The following is a 17,355-nucleotide window of genomic DNA, read 5'->3' as shown; positions in this document are numbered from 1 at the left end:
TCTATCTGGCCTACTCTTCACTACACTGGTTACAGAAGGGAAACATGTTCATCTACAACTCGCTACAATCGCAAAAATGAAGATAATAAGTTGAAATTTCAATAAACACCCGAATAATCGATTAGGAACGGAAGGTTAAAAACTAATCGTCATTTGTATATCCACACGCCTGCAGAAGATTACAAACTGAATTAGTCTCGAAAAATATCGGACCATTTTTGCACATTTTCAAGACGGTAAAGCTATATCGGAAATTTTTTTTTAATATTATATTTCCAATTGGTGAAAGAGTGCCTGTGTCAAATTTCATCTGCAGCGACTCCACATAGATTATGGATCAAAATGACCTACTTTGGAAGAAATAACTATATGCAAAAACGTTGGTAGGTCTAGTGTTAAACAGTAGTTTTTATATCCCCCAATAGCTTATGTAGAAATGCGACAATACGTTAAACGTAAACGATTGAATCAACGATCAAATAAACATTATCAGCTAAAAGTGGTCTGATGGTCATAAAAAACTTCTCTTTCATGCGGTATTTAATTGCAACAAAAGGCAAAGGTCATATATAAACAAAAAAGTTGTCTTAGACGATACTTTGATATTAGATTTTTTGCGTTGACTGACAAATACACAGGCCCCAGTACTTTGTAAACTAAAAATAAAGTCACTCAGTGATTTAATTAAATAAAAAAAAAGATAATGTTTTCACTGCCCTTTCCATACAATTTCTCTTCCGGAATCCCAAAAGCTATTGATGTGGCTTCTTTTTTTACGAAATGAAGAACTTATAATAACGAGCCGTAAGTGTTCTAGAAGTTTTGCAAGAAATAACATTAAAGATGGGCAAAATTTAGGAGAAAACATACCCAAGAACGAAAGCATTTGACCTCTAAAATTCAAAGGAATGTTAAGAGGTTTTCACATTCCTTTTTATAGATATCTCTTGATCAATTATATGCCTATCCTTGAACTGATTTATTGGCACTTTTAACTCACTTTATCCGCATGGAAACTAAAAAGGGGACAAAAGACGTAATAGCTGCTATTTAAAGTCAAGTTTACTTCTCTCTTTTCCTCTTTCCACAATCCAACAAAAAAACATTATGCTTCTCGCTTATTGTATGCACGATGCGGCAGAGATATATTCAGTGTATATTCACTTTATACCGTGCAAAGTATACCTATAGCTCTAGCAATAATCGCAACTACCAACTCAGAGTTCGCGAGTTCGAATTTCATGTGCGGTGGAGTTTATTTTGGCCTTAGTGGATGATCAGTCAGTAAAGGCACAACACTTGCTGATTAGGCACACACGCAGTCGGAGGCGGCCACCCTACGCTTACCGTATTTCTTCTTTCCTCACCTCTTTCTGGCCGTCATCGTTTTGCACATTTAGGGAACATCATCCCCTGAGTGATTGGTCATATTAAAACAAAAAAAAGGAATTAAACAAGTATTTGAAATCGTTTTTATACAATCTGAATGCATCCCATAGATAATTGCTTTCCGTCTTTTGGGTCTTTCATAATTGTGATCGAATCTTTGATCCGATTTCAAATATTTCCCAATTTCCTCGAGCTTAACTAAATCTCGCCTTAACTTAGTATTTTTTGTAGAAATTAAAAACAAGGTCGTAGAATAACTTACAGACGAACAATAAGTCTCCGGTCTGCCATATACAGGGAAACACTGGTGAAAGACCATAGGATTTTTAGTTGGCTCCAATTTCTAAACGAATTGTGTTAAAATTTCATGACATTCTGACAATTAGCTTGCAGATTACATGTTGCTACTATCCGTAATTCATATAGGTCTCGCAACACTATTGCCATATATACGTCAGACCGAAGACTTATTGAGTGAAGTGTTAATTTAGAAAGAATTGGAAAAGAATTTGCATCTTTTTCGGGAATACTTTTACAGAGTTAGTTTGCTTAGATGGTAATCGTATCGTACTATATCAGAAGAGGAAGATATTTGTTCCTAAGTTTAGTGAAATTTTATTCGATTTTATTTCATGACATTCCGGCCATTAGTTTCACAAGTTATAGTTGTTTTAGTGACTCTACTTGCAAAACTTAAATTTTTCTTTTGCTTTGAAAATTACCTAAGTGACATAACTCAAACAAATGTTTTGGTTCATAAGATATTTTTGCGGTGGTTATGAAAATTAAAGCGCTGCTCCCCTGCTACTATTAATACAAGTATCTATTTGGATGCGATTAGCAATCATTTAGTGAAGAGAGATACATATCTACTATCTATTATCTGGCACAATATTCATAGTGAGTAAATAATTTAACTCAAAGAGTTCACTAGTAATACCCGAAAAATGTCCAAGGTTGCTTAGTATTAATAACTGCATTTAGTTTTGCTTAGTCTTTACAAAATATGCGTTTAAAATAAACAAATTAAAAATAGTAAGCAATTCTTCGTTCCATTTAACACAAAAAATTGTTGTTTGCTTTGTAAGCTTTTTCATGCTTACGTTTTTAAGTTTAAGTTATGACGCCAAACAATGGCGTAATTATATCTCCTTGCAATTTACTTTCTTCCCTAGTCATAAGATAAGAGCATTCTTCTTTAAATTAAACTTTGCGTAAGGTCAAGCCCGCCTGAGTAGGTGAGTACGCGCTAAGAACCGTATTCAGAATCAGTATTTGCTGATTTAAATTCTCAAGTCCCGTAAAGTTTTCTTTAATCGTGGCGATAGCGAGGACTCAATTAGTCGAAGAAGGCCTAACTAGTCATAATCGTTATTTACCTGAGTTATATGAAGATTTAATCTCGCTGGCTGCATTGTTCAATTTTTAAAAGTCTTATCATAAACCTGTTAACTTTATGCATATGATTAGAGCGTCTGGCGGTCATCTTTCGCGTCTAGTGACTACATAAGTAAAAACATTTTTAAAAATATTTTTGATATGCAACAAAAAGAACATAGGCATAGATATGCAAAAATTTGCTTATGTCTAACATTCTTGTGCCGTCGTACAAACGAATTGGGATAACCCAAATTGCGAGCGCGATCTTGCAATTCAGCACATTGCAGCTGTATAAGCATATAACAGCTGTAAGTATGAGTTGAAATTTTTTCTTCATTTTTTTGTTTTTTTTTTTTTTGTTAACTGCAATAATGATGATACAAGTGATGTGTCTTAAAATACTATTAATTATAAAAATTTTGTTTACATACAAGCAAATACATACAAACGCACACATACACACACACACACATATATATATATATATATATATATATATATATATATATACAAGTAACGTAGGTAATGTCATTGTATATGTGAAAAGAATTATTTAATAAAAACTATAATTGATTACCATTACCATAAAATAAGTGTTTGAAATATTTTACGATAACATACACCGCAACAAAGAAAGATATGAAAAGAAAAAAAAAATATATTTAAGAAAAGGCAATAACATCAATGTTACCCTTGAATATTGTATAATTTTCAAGCGTAAAATTTCAAATTTTAACCCAATTTTCTATGAAAAGACTTTTCGATCAATGTAAGAACAACGATTGTGTTCTCTTACAACGTCATGACAAGAAAGGTGTGTTCGTCTACTGCTTTGTATAGCACAGTTGTTTGTCACTTCGAGACGGCTTTAACTTATTGATTTATTGTTGTGATCATTGCTATGAAAGTTGTTATTGTTATTGTTATTATTTTGTGCTTCTTGTTTATGTCACAGCACAAGCTACAAACAATTAATATTTTATCGAAAAAATATTGAGCTCTTCATAAGCAAAGTAAAAATCACGTCGTAACTTAATTGATTTATTTTGATCTCAAAACCCCCGGCCGCTCAGTTCTTCACCTTAAACAACTGTCTAAGAAATATTAAGCTCTTTGAAAGTAAAATAAAATCTTACATTTATTGCTATTGAAAACGAAATTACGTAAGAACCTTTTCATTTATTTTAATAGTAACTCTTCATCTCCGCCAAGTATTCAGTAAAGAGGCTGCTTTTGAAAAATATCTCCCCAAAATGAATCAAATGATAACTGAAGGCTGTCAGGTCGATCAAGTATTTCATTTCATTTCGTTTCACTTATTAAACAAACTCTGCTATAAGATATATCCTGAATGGGATATAAAGCTAAACGATCAGTTAATTGAAAATAACTTATAGTATACAACAGAGCCTATCTGAACAACAAGTTAGAGGACAGTGATATATGCTAATGACCGAACATGTGGTTTTTCATAACTAATTGCAATAAATAAAGAAAACTAAGGCTATTTATAAGCTGAACAAACACTGTAAGGTACATATGCCTTGACGTCGGCGTTATTGAAAGTGTGAATAAATTTCTGCTGATTTTTTTTGCAAAATTGAACGTATAGTATACTAATAAAAAAGGCGTAGGTGTAAAATATTTCTTTCCAACTTTCGTCTAGTGCTAAATATTACTTCCACCATCTCTTCCGTAGAATATAAATTTTACGAAGAAAGCTCAACTAGCCTGTTTTTGCTTATCCCCGTAAAAATGGAAACCCTGTTCGCATAATCAACATATCCCTGATTGGAAGCAATAATATTTACCGAAAAAAGAAATGAAAGCGGAAATCGGTAAGGAAAACCAGTTTAGGGCCTGCTAACAGTTCCCAGGCAAAATTTGCTATATAGAGCCCAATTCCTTGACATTAAAAGCTTACATTATGATGGATAGTGGCATCTTATACTCACTTTTCTCCCCTATTGCAGTTATAGTTCGTCGTCAAAAGTCTCCGTGATGGTTTCGTTTATTTAGAGCAAACCGTAATTTTCAACACTTAGCTGTTCCCCCCAGGGGGTCACCATTAGTATCCAGATTCATCGTTGATTTTAATGGTCCGCCTAGTTTGCTTTCTGCATATCGTAATGGATCCTCTATTTATCGAATATTACGATACAAAAGCCCTGCCTCTCGAATTACGAAGAAAAAGTCACACTTTCCGCAAACCCTTGTTTTTGCATATTACTCGACCTATTCAATTGTTCTAAAAACTGCTCTATACACACTTTCCGCGATAGCTTTCACTATGGCATAAAGCTTAAAGGCACTGCATTGGGGCGGAGTAACCATCGCTTAATTGACTGCCTTTTAGTACTAGTTATGGCCAGCCCTAAAAAAAAGCAAGAAGTTTTTCCATCCTCCAATATAAGATAGTATCATCCATCATTTGCTTCCAGAATCTTCCAGTTTCTTTGATCGCTTTCATGTAATGTATAAGGAGAGGCTTTGCAAGCGTTCACACGTCACTCTTTCTCTGTTCAACATCCACGAAATTTTTACAAATTGCTGCAACATATTCGATCGCTAAAACAGATGTAAGCCTAACGTGATGACTAATGTCCTACTAATACCAGCACCTAGAGAAATTCAAGTTTCCTCTCAAGTCGTGACTGTTGATCATTACTTTTCTATTACTCATCATCAACTAGCGACTTCGCTACGTTTCTAAACAAATGGATTGAACTTCTTTGTTATGAATAATGAAATTTTTGACAAATTTTCAAAGTAGGCTCAATACTTTTTAGACAAAATTTTAACACACTTATTATGCACTCAAAATGGCACGTGCTTCGTTTAGACCGCTTTGATTTATGTAATTGATTTAATCTTATATATCGGAAATCTTAATGCTAGTAATTTAACACTAATACCCACACACCCCCTTTTTAAAAGAATTCAAGACATTTTACCATTCTAGCAGCATACTAGTTTTTTTTTTCCATATTTGCATAACGATTAAAAATTTTTGCTACACTTTCTGAATGTATTTTTTAAATCAATAGCAGTTAAGTAACAAAAAAGTTATGATTAATTGATCAACTTTACGTTACGTTATCTCTTCATGTGCATTAAAAAAATTTATTAAGCAATGGTGTGGAAATTACAACCACACACGCGGCTATTCAATCAAAATCAATGAATATGAAATGCATTAAGTAAATAAATCAAAGAAATCACTTTCAAGGTGAGAGAGATTTAATTAATTTAATTAAGGTCTTTGGAAAGTTCAACGCAAAAACTACATATAGAAATAATTAGCATTTAGATTATTATTATATATTATTTTATAATTATTTAAAAAAATTAATATAAATTTTAAAAACACGGAAGAAAACTACGTTTAAAGTCTATTTCTGTGGCAACCAACACAACAATCAGTATAACGAACTCTTTGTAGCATTAGTTTAAGTTTCTCTTTAAACGATTGTTGTAACTAAATGCTAATAAAGAGATTCTTTATTACGGAGTATTTGCTTATTTGCAAAAAAGTTTTGAGTAAAATAAAAAACAAAAAAAAAAAAATTTCAAAAAAAATATAAATAGCACGTAATATAAAAAACAACACGCACTGACTATGAAAAGTCTATCTATGCACGAAATATTCTTCCTTTGTTCATAATCTTCCGTTTCCTGCGCATCGAAATTATAGAAGAATTTGTTACTTTTATACATTACACCACTTGTGGTATAAGGGTATTAGTATTATTATTATTATTATTATTATTAATTTCGCCAGAGAAATAAATTCTAAGACTAAACTCTTAAAAGCACTAGCATCTAAGGCTATCGGCTTTTTATTAAAAACTCTACCGCACTTGAGATTCGAACCCACGACCATTGACTTGCTAGTCGAGATTCCTCCCCTTCGGCTACTCAGGCGGATAAGAGTATTAGTAAGTTTGCTCAGAGTTGTGCAACACTAGCAGTGGACCCCCTCACTTATTAATGCGGTGATGAAAAGTGAAAAACAATAGTCAAGTTTAGCACTGTGATAGACATCTGTGGCAAATTTCACCTCAGAAGCATCATTAGCATTTCGTCTGGTCTTGGTATTGTACGGCACAAAAACAATGTGAATTTGTTGAGCAAAGAAGTTGTTCGGAACTTTGTCTGCGAAATAAAATTTCTTGTGGAAAAACATTTAAGATGTTGCAGGGAGCCTTCAGTCAACAAAGTTTGTCCCAAAGATTTGTTTACCAGTGTTGTAAACAGTTCAAAGAACGTCGAGAATGGATTGAAGACGAAGAGCATTCCGGTATCAACCTCTGCCGATGAAAGTCGTGTCAAAAATATCAAAGATTCCTTGCTCCAACACCGGGTATTAACATTTAAGGACTTTGCTGACGCTGTCGGCGTTGCGAACAGATCAGCCAACCACATTTTAAAAGATACTTTGGCCTGAAATCCGTCGAATTACGATTAGTACCAAAAACACTCAACATCTGCACTGTTTCTTCAAGATCATTTTTGTGAAAACTTCAACCTCTAACTTCAATTCTCTAAACTTAAAATAGGACCCCGGTTGCACCGTTTTCTCTCGATTGAAGAGATACAACATTTAAAGTCTATTCCGGGAATCGATGATCGGTTTTGAAAATTGGAGAAAATGATGGCATAAGGGGGAGATAACTTTGAAGGCGACGAAATAGATTTGGAAAGATAGATTAAATTGGTCTTCATTTTTGATTGCAGTAATATACCGATCAGAATCACTTTTCGACTCAATTTAAGCTTGCCTGTCCGCCATGCTTTCTTGTATTCAATATACAATTCGTCGCAGTTTTTGAGACATTTGAGGAAATTTGTCTGTTTTGGCCCGAGAGTGAACTCTATTGAAAATGGTTTGAAGTGGATCATTTTTCCGACAGCGTCCTAACTAAAGCCTCTTTTTGAAAAGTCTTTGCATGATTATTTGTAGGTTGACGTAGGGTGCAGGGTCGTGGATCGTTGCATACTATGGTAGTCTTATTTGCTTTTCTTTTTAATTTCTGAATTACATAAGAGCAATTTTTATGAGAAAAAGAAATTATTACAAAGTCCCATTAAATAATTATATCATTCCCAACATTATGTATAAAGTCAACATAAAATTATTTGATATGTTAACAAAAAAGAAGTAATACCCAATTACGCAGTTTATTTATAGCCCCAAAAAAAAAAAAAAAGTAAATATTCATTATTAATGTTACGATGATTCTTATTAAAATTTCTTCAGAAAAGTTTTAAAATACGAACCATAATATGCCTTACGACGTTGCATAGCTAACTTAAGGTGCAATATAAACATAATTAAAATAAAATAATTTCATAATAATGAAGCACAATATACTGTTTGACATCTTGAGTTGTTGTTGTTGTGGTTCCTTTTTTTTGAAATTTAAAAAGCATTACTCTTAATGGAAGGTCCTATATATAAATATATATCAATGACAATATTTCGAAGCTAGCACTATCACTTCACAAACATATTCACGGAAGCTTAGGCAATCAGAAAACTAAATTTCAATATTCTTCTATACTATTCTATACTTCAATCGAGACCAAGCCAAAATTTGTCGTAAACGTTTACCAGACAGTTGATAATCGATAAATAAACGTGCCAACCACGGACATAACTTGATATAGTGTCGTGGAAGTTCAAGCGTCTTTGAAAAATTCCAAATTTTAACTATGATGTGCTTTATATAACTTGATCAAAAAGTTACGATAATTTTCAAATGGCGTACGCTATACGTGGTGCCTCAGTTTTATTGTCTTTGTGCGGGTTAATTGCAGCATTGGGCAATTTGCGACCAATATGGAAATTTAGTTTGTATTTCGCAACCAGCTAAGATAGATTTACCACAATTTCCTTAGCAATTTTTTGGAAAATTACTAGAGAGTTGCTTTCAAAACTTTTCTTCAAAGTTCAAACTAAGTGCAGGCAAAAAAATCTTTAATCAACAAGAGTACTTAAATAAGCCGAGAAAATTTGAAAGGCGATGCAAAAAGGATTGGAGGTCGACGGGGAAATAAGGAAAAAGTTGAAAAAACGACTAAAGGGCCGCTAACCACAGAAAATATAAAGAAATATTTAATAACATTTTAAACGGAAGATGGGTGATAGCAAAGGTTTTATCGAAGCTGAGGAAGCTTTCAAAACTTCATAATGAAACGTTCGACTGTTTTGATGAAAAAATATTCTTGTGTGCTCCTGACATGAATTCTCTATGATTTCTCTCTAATTGGAAAAGAAAGTTTTTCAACAATGGTAGAAAAGTGAAAACACAAACCCCCGTTTAAGAGGCGAATTAAAGAAGTTTCAATTGGCGTATCTTAAACGATGAAATGCGTCGATCCAAATCCATAAACAACAAAGTCTTCGAAAGGGATAAGTGCTTGTTATAAGAATTAATAAATTTTATAAGAAAATCAAAAATTCTCGTTACTTTTTGATCGAGCCTGAAGTTGGTTTAGTTACTTTGATTACGTCGATGAACTCTTGTTTTTTTTTGGGTGTAAGTTTATAAGATTGTGCCTTTCTTTGTAAAATTAAATTAACCGTATAATCAAAACCGCACTAAAGGGAAAGGGAGGGAATACCGACGCTGCGTTACATTAACAAATAAATGCACGTTTTCCTTCTTCCATTTGCTTATTGTATACCTTATGTAAGGCAAATTCTCCCTTTTCTAGCAGAACAAAGGGTAGAAGGGTAGAAAGAACATAAAGAACTTTGGAAAGAATTATTTACTTAAAAATTCAAACGAAACTTAGTGAATTTACTGCTCTTTCGTGAACTTTAAAATTATTAAACAAACTGCAATCATTTGAGCATAAATTTTGTTTTCATTTTTACGATTTCCTTACGCAATTATTTCAATCCAATTATCTTAACATATGTTTACATGAATATGCGCGTAAAAATCATAAAGAAATTTTTTAAGTGATCTATAAAAATAAATATATAGTAAAATAAATAAGAAAATTACATTCGGTCGTGACCGGATTCTCTGCACCCATCACCGTTATCTTAAAAACGATTTTAACAAAAAAAGAAAAAAAATTACATTTTTACACTTTAAAATATTGTAACAAGCAAAAAACACAGAAAGCAAAGGTGTTAACCGTTTTTTGCTTCACGGGCTTGTGGGCATTAGGGACTTTCCCTTTGGAAGATATTTCCCTTTCCTTTCAAATTTGTAGGTGATATTGTCATTTTTGTGGAACGTTGCCCACAGATGCTACACAGTTAAGCAGACTGGCAATTGGATAGACGCACGGACGGACACGCTTAGGTGTATTTCATATTTAAAATTGCTCGACAATTTATAAACTTTAGGAGGCTTTGTAAGCTTGTTTGTGCCCGCTACAAAGGTATTGAAAAACGATTATATTTTTGTATACTATAATATTAGATAGGCGCGGTCAAGGTTTTCCATTTTCATACAAATACTACAGCAACGCCCGTAGAATATGCTTTCGAATTTTTATACATTTATCTGCTATAGCTTATGGGTAATGAACAAAAAAATCCATTTTTTTATCCCTTTTGAAAAACAGGGATATTCTCAGCTTACGTGATATTGCAGGCGTGTCCTTCCATTTAATTGGACCTTTTTTTTAATTTCAACCTGGGTACAAGAACTGGCAGTAAGTCTGCCAAATTTGAAGTCAATAAAGCAATTTTTGGTGTTTCTAACAGACATTACACTGACGGACGGACAGACATTCTTCAATCAATTTGGAATTTTGTGTTGACCACTTTATGGACTCTCTGAAGCTTCGTTTTGAGCGTTGCAAACATTTTGATAAAATGAATATACCGCCCATTCTACGGTGATGGGCATTAAAGGGAAAATTTTTATTACTAATAAAAGTGCATCTTACCTCAAAGCCATTTAAATGGATTTTATGCTTCCTCGTTAGATCTATTAAACGTTCTTGACGATTTAAAATATTATCATAGCCGAGGGTGCTGCTGCTGCTGGTGCTAATAATTTTCATTTTATCGTCTGCTGAAGTTCGCGTATTATTATCGTTTTTATTATTATGATAATAAATATAAAACCGACCCCCATAAGAGTTATTGTTAGCAAGAGCAGCATTAGCACTTGGCCCCTTGCTGGCATCGGTTTTATTAGCATTAGCATCATCAGCAGCAACGATCACAGAAAGCAAACAATTGTAATATAAACTTGCAATTAAAATCAAAATTAAGCCACTAGGTGAACACATCACGATTAATAATATGCTTATCCGCACGTTGCTGAATGATCACAAAACCAAAATAAACAAATAAGCAAAAAAAACAAAAGAAAAAAAAAACAAATAAATATTAAATAAAATAAAATAGGTATAGAAACGCTAAGAAGCGCGAACAACAATAATTGCACGTACTCAACAGCAGCAACAACATCAACATATGAAGAAAACTCTGAAATGTATTTCAAAATATTGTTTTTTGTTTTTTTTTTTTGTAAATTTCGCTGTTTTAGCATTTGATTCTTTCTCTGTCTCTGTCCGTCTGTCTATATGTCTGTCTTTGTTTGTAAACAAATCATTATGAAAATTATGAAAATCATATTAAGGCAGCGGCGTAAAAAAACTTCCAGTCAAGCATTCGGTGAAATTAACTTCATGTTGTTTTTCTTCTTCTTCTTTGCTTTTTTTATATTTATTTTTTTGTTTCTTGCTTTTTTCTTTTTATACTAAACTATTTTAATGCGTTGTAATAATTTTTTTTGGTTTATTAATAATAATTTTTTTTTATTATAATGCATCTCGAGCTGTAGACAGGTAGGCGAAGAAAAAAAACCCAACCTAAAGAAAAGTGAATGTGCTTAAGAAGGAAAAATAAATGGTAAACGATAATCGATGTTGGTACATATTTTTTGTACATTCTGGCGCTACATTTAACAGCAGTTAATTAAGTCTTAAAGTTTATGCACTAATTAATATATATATAAACATTTCGTTTTATTTATATTTTTTTTTTTTTTTATTTTCATCTTTAACTCACTACACGTTTGTTGCTTAAGTTTTTCATTTCGAGAGGTTTGTAATATTTGTGTAAATACATAAGAAGGAGAATGTATGTGTGTAAATTAAATTGAAAATTCCAAAGATTTTGTAAATTTTTTTTTGTTATATATTTTTAAATGTTTTTATTACTTAAGTTTAACTTTTTTTTTAGGAATTTTCTTATATATTATTTGATCCATATGCATTGTACTTTTGTTGATTCGAAAAAAAAATTTTCTTTTTTTTTTCATTTTATTGCTTTCTGTTTATTATTTATTTTAATTTCTATAAAAACGCCAAAAATTTGTTGTTGTTGTTTATTCTTCTTTTTTATAAAAGTCACTTTAACAAAATTTTGTTATTAAATTGAGTTTGTTACCTTGGCGTTGCCTTAGAGCTTGAGAGAGCGCTGATGGAACTAAGTTTTTCATTTTCTTTTTTTCATTCCAACACTTCAATGTGTACGGAAATTTTCCAAACCAAAAATTAGTGTAAAGGTCACGTCTGGTAATAATTAATTTACTTAATATTCGCCCTTGAAATCTGTGAAAAAGTTCTGGTCGACAAACGAACCTCCCAGGGTGAGAAAGGGACAAGCTGTTTGCGTAGAACTAGTTCTAAGGTCTTGATCATGTGCTTGAGTGCAATCTCTTTGGGCTAAGTACTGAAATAGAATAAGTGAGATGTGCCAACTAACGCTTAACTTTGCGGAGCTTGATTAGTTCACGGAAAATTTTTATATCTGCTGGAAAATTGGTTTCAAAAATTAGATCCATGTTTGGCTCATAAACTCCCACAATTCGTCGAATTGGCTCTCACCTAGCCGAGTAGGTAAGAGTCGCGACTACCAAGTCGATGCTCGCGTTGCTCGTTGGCAAAGGCATGAAAGTAGGCTGTGTCCATTCCCTCTCTCTTTTCCCTCTTTCCCCATTTCTTTCTGGCCATGTAATCAGGTCATATCAAAAAAAAAGCAAAAAAGCTGTGATAAGCACCTTTGTCAAATTTCATATCATACATTAATGTCATCAGTATTTTAGCTCTTCTTGATTTTATACGATATAAAAGCACTTCTCTTAATTTTTGCAACGGATGTGAGAAGATGATTTCTGACTATCAGTCGGGCATCAAACGTATTATTACGGGAGATGAGACTTGGATCTATGCGTACGACTCGGAAATAACCGATCAATCGAGCGAGTACCCCGCAAAAACTGAGCCAAAACGGAGAAAACCGAGCCAAAGTCGCTCAAAAATTGAAGCAATGCTAAGAGTATTCTTCGATTATCATGCACTATGAATGCCCTCTGTAAGACCATACTGCTAACAAGGAATACTACTTGAGTTTAAGGCTTACTTTCAAGGCGAAAAAAATTGATTCGGAATAATAAATAAATTTAAAACAGCAAAAGGTAAATTGGTCTTACTTTTTGGACATAGGAGTACAAATTATATTTGTATATATGCTTAAGTGGAGTAAATATAAATTTCTTTCTTATATGAGGTGTCCTGTGTGCTAGAACTTCCAATGTTTCTGCCAAATTTGAAGTCGATAGCTTAATTTTTGCGACCAGGGAAATGTTTACCGAAGACATTGGTTAGTCGTACAGACACAAAGACCGACAGACCAACAAATTTGATGCTGATCAAAAATATATATATTTTGTGGGATCTCTGATGGTTCCTTCTGAAACTTACAAATGTTTTTAGAAAGTGACGATGAGTATAAAAATCTCAGAAAATTTTAACATATATCTCTGTTCGCAAATATCTCACTCGCCTAGTAATAAGAAAGAAAACAAAATAATATATCATGCAACAAAAAATATGTATTGCATACAATAATGCTGAAATGAGGAAAGAAAATACGCATTGTATGATATAACCGAGCGAGAATTAAACTAAGGAGTATATATTTGTATTTTATGAACCTAATGTACTGACTTTATTTGGCCATCTGTCAGTTATATTGAAAGTTAAAAAACTAACCTTCGTAACTTTCTTATATCTAAGAATTTGAGATCATCCTAAGAAATGGTCTTAATGGACACACGAACTTATTAAAAGTAAAGGACTGAGACAGTCTCGAAGAGTACAAAAACTATCACATTATTATAATTAACGCACACACAAATTGGATATTTGCGTATTTTGGGATTCTTCCTAATTACAGGCGCAGTTAGACCCCGAATTACTAGGCTTTTCAACTTAACCTACAAAGAATAATTTTGACACCAAAACTGAACAACTGGCAAAATCGTTAGAAGGACAAAGAAATCCACCATTCACTATCGATTAAGAATATATGCTCTTTAGGCGATCTTTATCAAACTTAGAATAGCTCGTTATAATGGGTATAAAAAACATGTGTATATAATTTATTGTAGAATATTATTGCATTAACCTATCAACCTAACGTAACATTAATTAAGTTGTTTACTAATTTATTATTTATTTATATAAATGCGTTAGACACTCAACGACTAAGTTTTATGAAATCATGAAACAAAACTCTCTGAGACTTTGAAAAATCTTTTTCATTTTGAAAAAATCAATTATAATGAATTCCTTTCATTTCCATTGTCGAGAACAACAGGGCAGACTGAAACGTAATCGCATAGAATAGGATAAAATTTTGGATAATATCAAATTCATTTAAGATTATAATCAAAGTGAAGACGTTTCTCTTTGCACTCGTGATATTTTGTACATAACATCATATATATGATGTTTTATAATTGATAGCTGCCGTGCTAACAACTATTTATGTGAAATAATATTTTATTATGTTACATGTTAACGATAGATAAATTAGATTTATTAAAAGTTTATTAAACTTAGAATAATACAACGCAAAGCCCGCAGAGGATATAAAATGTATTTCTTTTTAATAAATGAGTTAAAGAATTAATTCATCCATGACCGTTTGTCTATCTGTCGATCGGTTGAAATGATGATTACAACCTCGAAAACTTGGCCCGAAAAATAAACAAGTATTCAGTTTTGACTTGCTGCTCACTGCTCACTCTCGTCATAGGTTCACTTAGACCGAGTAGACCTTTGAAGTTTAGCGAACTCTTTTCGAGTATGGTTTTTGCAATAATGTACTCTTGTTATAAAAGGATAGGTCGTTTTAAATTCGTCATTTTCCTTACATACTCTCCTAAATGCAAAGCTTATATGCAATAATTTTGATATCTTATCTTAGAGCTTGAAAAAGGTGTTTCCGAGCAATGCTCTTCTACAAATTTATATGTACATGTCGTTTTGCATTTATAAAGTGTTATGCTTACGCTTTCAGCCCGTCTTGTTATGCTTTATGTGCCTGTGTGCATTTGAAAAAAGCAACGAGGAAAAAGATTCACTTTATACTGAACATGAATAACGTTTTTCTTATTTCAATATTGATTTAGTTCAGTTCAATTGATTCGTTTTAAATGAAAAGGCCGGCAGACGAATAAATGCTTCTGATAATTGATCTGTCATATAAAACTTTAGTACGCACTGTAAACTGTTGTGACTCAATGATCGATGTATGTAAGCATAAAAAAAGATTACAGAAATTTTTTAATAAATTTTTTCAAACGCCGTCTAATGATTTGGTCGCTCTACTGGTAACACAGTTGGAAGCATATATTGGAGACCGCGACATCCAAAATGTCTACATGCATATATCTTTAAATATAAGCAATCGTTCAGGTGATGACTGGTGGCGGTCAGAAAAAAGTGAGGTAAGAGAAAGAGAATCACTTGTAGGTTTAGTTATGTTCGGCAGCGCTTATGTCCGCCTGACCGCTGTTAAAATTTCTGAAGGATCTTCAGCTTTCTAGTCTTCATTTTTTAAGTCGATAAAGTTATGCACGTCCCGCCACATTTTACATGTTTCGGGCATTCTTAGGAATAACTATCCTAAAACATCCACCAGTCCATCCGTCTATTTGTCCGTCTCAAATGTCCATCTGTCCCGAATGTCCTTCCGCCATAATGTCTGTCCGCCTGAATATCCGCCGACCCGACATCCATCCACCATCTTTGCAACACCCAAAGTCTGCAAGAAATGCTTGTAAAAGAAATAGTCATAGTAGAGAATAGATAAAGATAATTAAAAGAATATTTTTTAAAACTACAAATCGATAAAGTTTGTTCTCATCAGCAGAGAAAATTTGAAGCTCAGAAGAAGTACGTTTTAGGGTATTTTACAAAGCATCTTAACGTTCGCCGAGCAAAAGTTTGAAGTTTCATTGCTTCTTTTTGAAATTGTTTTGGAGTAGTTGGTGGTTGGGTATAATTACTTTACTTATGATATTTCAGGTACATCTGATATCTTTTCGATAACCAATTTTTATACCTCACATCCGTTTGGGGGAAAAAATATAATAAGTATGTGCATGTATGCAACATTAAATAGAACTTGAGAAAAACCCACCGATCGATTCACAATCACTTTTTCTATAGATCTATGCTTGTCTGTCCATCCGTCCGCCCGTCCGTCTTGTTTTCTTATGCTCAACTTACAGATCGAAATTTTCGAGATATTTTAATGATACTTGACATATTTTGGTCTAAGGGCTAGGGATGCTAGTAAAAATGGTTCGGATCGACTTTATTTTTTTAATCATTTCCCATGTAATACCTTATTTTCAAAATTCGCTATGCGAATAACTATCTTAAGCGAAGCGTTGAAAGATACTTAAGGGTAAGACGTGTCCCACTATAGCGTTTTTAATTGTTTATTCTAAATGAATAGCCAACACTATGGCTCGCGGTACATCCATTACGCGATGGATGCGAAAAGTTATAAAACTTTTATCGCCGATAGATTTTTGATCCATAAAAGCTTTTATACCTATATCTGTCCACCTACACAGTTGTCTAAACAGTTGTAGAATTAAACATTCTTGAATTCTAGCTTAGCATAGATTGTTCTTCCATCTCTGTCGGCTTATAATCATAGGAAATTTTATGTCTACAAATTAGATTTGCATGGGGGGGTTTTTCCGTATGCAAGCGCCTTTGCAATCGCTATCCGTTGTTAAGAATAATTTTCAAAGTTCTAAAATCATGTGTTCTTATAACCAGTAATCAGATATTAAGCCAATGTTTGAGTCAAAAGATTGTCTTTCAATAAACAAAGTTCTTTAAATTCACCTTAAAGGAGTTTTCACTTTTTTTTTTTTTGCTTTAGACAAAATTGTTTATTATTATTGACAAGAAAGTGTATGTTATTGAACTTTTTTTTTTATTTTTAAATTTGTTTTTTTTTTGTATTTATATTTAATGAAAATAATTCGCTGTTAAAATATATTTGTTGCTAGAGTTCAAATTTTGTTTTTTTCTTTCATTCTAAGAAGTTATTTCTTAAATCTAAAAAAATTATAATAATAATAAAATATTTTTTTATTAAAATGTGCTTTTATTTATACATTTTTTTTTTTTATGTATATAAAAATTTTTTATTATTTAGTTTATTTTTACAAATTATTTTTTATTATTTTCCATTGAAAATTAGAAGAACTTATTCACCTTTAAAATTGATTTTAA

At 32.4% G+C, this 17,355-nt stretch overlaps 1 protein-coding gene across 3 annotated transcripts in view; it reads right to left on the bottom strand.

Moving 5' to 3' along the window:
• Nucleotides 1-16,973, bottom strand: part of LOC119636336 (A disintegrin and metalloproteinase with thrombospondin motifs 16) — a 36,090-nt gene extending 19,117 nt beyond the window's left edge. Inside the window, exons 1-2 of one of the 3 annotated variants that reach the window (XM_038031639.1) lie at nt 16,963-16,973; nt 10,684-11,062 (exon numbers count right to left, since the gene is read on the bottom strand). In XM_038031639.1, the coding sequence (XP_037887567.1) occupies nt 10,684-11,031 (348 nt within the window). In that variant the 5' untranslated portion in view covers nt 11,032-11,062; nt 16,963-16,973. Of the gene's footprint in view, nt 1-10,683; nt 11,063-11,193; nt 11,237-16,962 lie in introns of those variants that run through there. The other 2 variants (XM_038031638.1, XM_038031640.1) reach the window with 2 other exon arrangements.
• Nucleotides 16,974-17,355: the final 382 nt, after the last annotated feature.

Source organism: Glossina fuscipes, unplaced genomic scaffold (assembly GCF_014805625.2).
Source record: "Glossina fuscipes isolate IAEA_lab_2018 unplaced genomic scaffold, Yale_Gfus_2 28, whole genome shotgun sequence".
In the NCBI taxonomy this organism is placed as follows: domain Eukaryota; kingdom Metazoa; phylum Arthropoda; class Insecta; order Diptera; family Glossinidae; genus Glossina; species Glossina fuscipes.
The sequence above is the reverse complement of the archived record's forward strand: the minus strand, read 5'-3'. Positions and strand labels throughout refer to the sequence as shown.